Source organism: Mixophyes fleayi, chromosome 2 (genome assembly GCF_038048845.1).
Source record: "Mixophyes fleayi isolate aMixFle1 chromosome 2, aMixFle1.hap1, whole genome shotgun sequence".
NCBI classification, from domain to species: Eukaryota; Metazoa; Chordata; class Amphibia; order Anura; family Limnodynastidae; genus Mixophyes; species Mixophyes fleayi.
This window is the reverse complement of record NC_134403.1, coordinates 359,250,781-359,254,968: the sequence shown is the minus strand read 5'-3', so window position 1 is coordinate 359,254,968 and position 4,188 is coordinate 359,250,781. Positions and strand designations below refer to the sequence as shown.

General features: G+C 40.1%; 1 protein-coding gene across 1 annotated transcript; it reads left to right on the top strand.

Moving 5' to 3' along the window:
- The first annotated feature begins 1,691 nt into the window (after positions 1-1,691).
- Positions 1,692-2,881, top strand: CLDN14 (claudin 14). Its single transcript, XM_075198230.1, has one exon. The coding sequence runs from the start codon at positions 1,921-1,923 to the stop codon at positions 2,629-2,631; it is 711 nt and encodes a 236-aa protein (XP_075054331.1). The 5' UTR covers positions 1,692-1,920; the 3' UTR covers positions 2,632-2,881.
- Positions 2,882-4,188: the final 1,307 nt, after the last annotated feature.

Here is a 4,188-nt window from a genome sequence, read left to right as displayed (position 1 = left end):
CAGGGTAGGGAGGGCCCTGCTCGTAGGAGCTTACAATCTAGTGAGAAAAGGGCAGAGTTGAGACAAGAGGAGAGAGTGTGGCTCAGACTGGAGATTGGGGCAGCAGTACAGGGGATGATTCTGGCTGTGCAATAGGGTCGGGTGTGTTTTCATTGTACAAATCGGGTCCCTAGAGAGGAGTAGTGCAAGGTTTAAATGCTACAGGATATCACAGCAATGTTGCTGCTTAGTTGCATCCCTTCATAGCGGCAGTGTACCCATCTGTGTATGGGTTTATCAGCAGGGTACTCCCTCATGACAGAGGGGTAGGACAGTCATGGGATGGTTCCAAGAACATGCCAGGGAATTCAGCTGTATACAGCGGTCTCCACAGTCAACTGATCTCAATCGTTGAACTCGGGGTAGAACACGCTCACACCATGAAGTTGATATCTACCTCCAGCTCATTCAGGACACACACTTCCCTGAACTATACACACGACTTTCATGCTCAGCAGTTGCTGAATTCATAAATCTATGTGCAACATATACATCTTTGTCCATAACTATAGATACATTTTTAAAATATACATTCATTACCTCATCTCACTCCCGCGTCCAAGACTTCTCCCGTGCTACTCCCCCACCATTGTAACTACTTTCCAAACGTGCTCATCTTTTCATCAGCCACTCGGACCCTCCCCTCTAGAATGTAAGGTCTCATGAGCAGGACCCTCTTTCCTAGTCGTTTCCTGCTTACCCCTATCCTGTTGACCTGCGCACCACTGTCAGACACTTCTGCCTGATCCCTCTGTCTCCTCCTACAGCGCCTCAAGCTGTTTATTATGCCCATGTTCCTGGGCACAGCTTGTACCTGTGCCCTCTCTGTACCATGTCATTTGTTGTTGTTGTTTGTTCAATGTGTCATTTGTTGTTGTTTTATTCTAGCCGCCCTTGTTTGGCACTTTATAAATAATATTAATAATAATTACCAAATACCGTTTGATCGATTAGACCTTTATATGTCCATGGACGACTTGATTTATTCTGCAGAAAATAAATCTAAGGTTTTCTGTCTATTATGATTTGAGTGGATGGAGTTCAAGGAAACTTCACTATACGCAGAATGGAATAACCAAAGTCCAAGGTTTATTTCAAACCCCCCCCCCCCCAAAAAAAAAAACAACTCCCCCTTCCTTTCCTCCCCGTCTTCCCTCTTTCCCTATCCCATCCAAAAAAAGTGGCCTGCAATTACTCCCCTTTTGATACTTAGAAATGTATAGGGTTCAGTTATACCTCTGAAGACTGTTGTTATTTAATTAATTACATCTTAATGACTATCAGCATAGGCGTTGTTGGATTTATTTATGTTGCGTTTGATTAAATGGCTAAAGATAACATTCAATTGTCTATATAATATGGTTTAAATTTGTATAAGCTGTACCTTTTTTTTTTTTTTATTAACAATAAAAAAAATAATTTATAAAAAAATAATAATTACCAAACACCAAGTGGTATCCTGTGCTAGGCTCCCCTTTATCTCTGTACAGCTATTACTTCCTATACTGTTAAACACAACACCATTATAACAGTGGTGAAAGTGAAGACTTATTAACTTTTGTTACTCTGCTCACTTAAAGTCGTTCTATGAAACTGTTATGTATTCATAGGAAGTGGCTCTGAAATATGTCATTTTGGTTATTTTCCAGAAAGCAAAAGCCCTTACTACCAACCCAAGCCGTTAATATGCTAATGGCCAAATGCATTTTTAATCTGGCTCTCATTGGCTGCATAATTACCACATTCATATAATGTTTAACTTCTGTTGCTGCTTCTTGTTATTAGTGCTGCAGAAGTGTAAAACCGGCCAACAATCCCCAGACTAAGTGAAGTTAAACGTTCACGTCCATAAAGTCCACCCAAGACAGCCAGCACGAGACAATGGCGAGCATGGCGGTGCAGTTACTGGGCTTCGTCACCTCCCTTATTGGTTTTATCGGTACCATTATCGCCACCGTGCTCCCGCACTGGTGGAGAACTGCTCACGTTGGCACCAACATCATCACCGCCGTGGCATACATGAAGGGTCTGTGGATGGAGTGTGTCTGGCACAGCACCGGAATTTACCAGTGTCAGATCCACCAGTCTCAGCTGGCACTGCCCCGCGATCTCCAGATTGCTCGAGGGATGATGGTGACCTCTTGTGTCCTTTCGCTTCAGGCGTGCGTCGTCTCTGTGTATGGCATGAAGTGCACCCAATGTGCGAAGAGCTCTTCAGCCAAGAGGTTGATCGGAGTTCTTGGTGGGATCCTCTTTCTCCTAGCTGGCCTCACGTGCCTGATTCCAGTGGCGTGGTGTACCAGTGATGTCGTCCAAGACTTCTACAATCCAGCACTTCCTTACGGCATGAAGTTTGAGATTGGGCAAGCCCTCTACGTTGGTTTTATCTCAGGAGCATTGACCGTAATTGGAGGAATTATGCTTCTCTTTACCTCTTGTCAAAAGACTGTGGACCAAGTACCCTATGTCTACCCATCACGTACTATAAGAAGAGAACCAACAACTAGACCATCACCAGTCCGTAAAACTAGCCATAGACCTTCTTGGTCATCCGTTTCACATCACGGTTATCACATTGATGACTTTGTCTGATCACTTGTCTCCTGCGTGCAAGAACTTTACAGTCTAGACTTATTGACCTGGGATTTTATTTATAACAATGCAATGTTTACCATGTTTCTACAACAACTAGAAGGAATCTGATATATGCTGAGAAGGACATGTAAAAATGTAACCCTGTAGGCTTCATCTTCTATTTATTACAACGAAACGCGCATAGAAAGTTTGGCTTTGATCGGCCAAGAGTTCATCAGATGTGTTTGTGTTTTGCAGTTCTCCCCCCAAAAAATAAATGACAGCAAAAAAAAGTGAATATTTGTTATATATTAGTTTTGCAGCGCACTCTGAATTATTCTGTGCAACGTTTTTCTTTTTGATAATCATAAGATATAATTGTATGAAATAAATGCAGCTGTGTTTGTCTTTTAAAGCACTAAAGAAAAATTAGATGACACTTAGAGCAGGGTTAGATTGGCCATTTAGAAGGCTGCAGTTTTGTGATCAAGAATGACGTTCTAAAGTGATGATAGGCTCAGTCAGTTTATTTTCAGAAGAATTACTTTGGGGTGGGAGGGTGATATCCTTCTACATTTACTTTAATGTTATACTGACTGAGCTATTTATCAGAACACTGCATTGTCCTGATGGAGAGTCGCAGCCATCTGTTCCCTCCCATAGCTATGATCAAGGCAACTTCAGGGGTGTAGGAACGCAAATTTTCATGGGGGAAGGGGGGGGGGGGGGCGCGCAAAAGGCCAAGGTCCACTATAGGGCTTAGAGCCATTTTTTCTCACGTTTGGTATCTTGTTTTACAACAGTTGTAACAGTGACTGTAGATATACAAAGACTCCCAATCCTATGTTAATTTTTATCAGTGTTTTAAATCCTAGTTTCATTGTTTAATTTACGATAAAAATTTATTTATACATTATTAAATAAATATTATTATTAATATTAACTACCAATTAATACAACAGGTGTTAGAAGGATAGATAAATATAATTGTTCATCTTAAAAATGTACATTTTTCATAGTCCTTAACCTAGTCTTTATTCAGATTTCGTTGACAGCCTAATTCCATTTGATTGGGAGTATTTTTAAATCTATAGTCACTGCCTCACTGGTTATGGTCTGTGATATAAATTGAAATTGCTATATCTCATGTTTGTTACTGGACGCACTGCACGAAATTCAGGGTAAACGTAAAGTGAATAGTTGTTCTTCATCAATACAGGTTATTTATTAAATGTTTATGAACGGAACACTTAAGAGTATTTTTAAATAAACAAATCAATCAATCTGTATTAAATCTATACTAAGGCAATCTATACTAAAGACCATTTGCTAGTTATACTAAGACAATCTATAATTTAAAAAAGTTTCACATGTTTAAAACAGATACCCAGGGGTATATTTACTAAACTGCGGGTTTGACAAAGAGGAGATGTTGCTTATAGCATCCAGATTTTAGCTGTAATTTTTTAAAATGTACTAAATGATAACTAGACTCTGGTTGCTATAGGCAACATATCCACTTTTTTTTCAAACCCGCATTTTAGTAAATATACCCCCAAGACTTCAGAAAGTAGA

What these genes read in the sequence shown, in the direction of transcription:
- CLDN14 (XM_075198230.1), top strand. Translation starts at nt 1,921, where the DNA reads ATGGCGAGCATGGCGGTGCAGTTACTGGGCTTCGTCACCTCCCTTATT.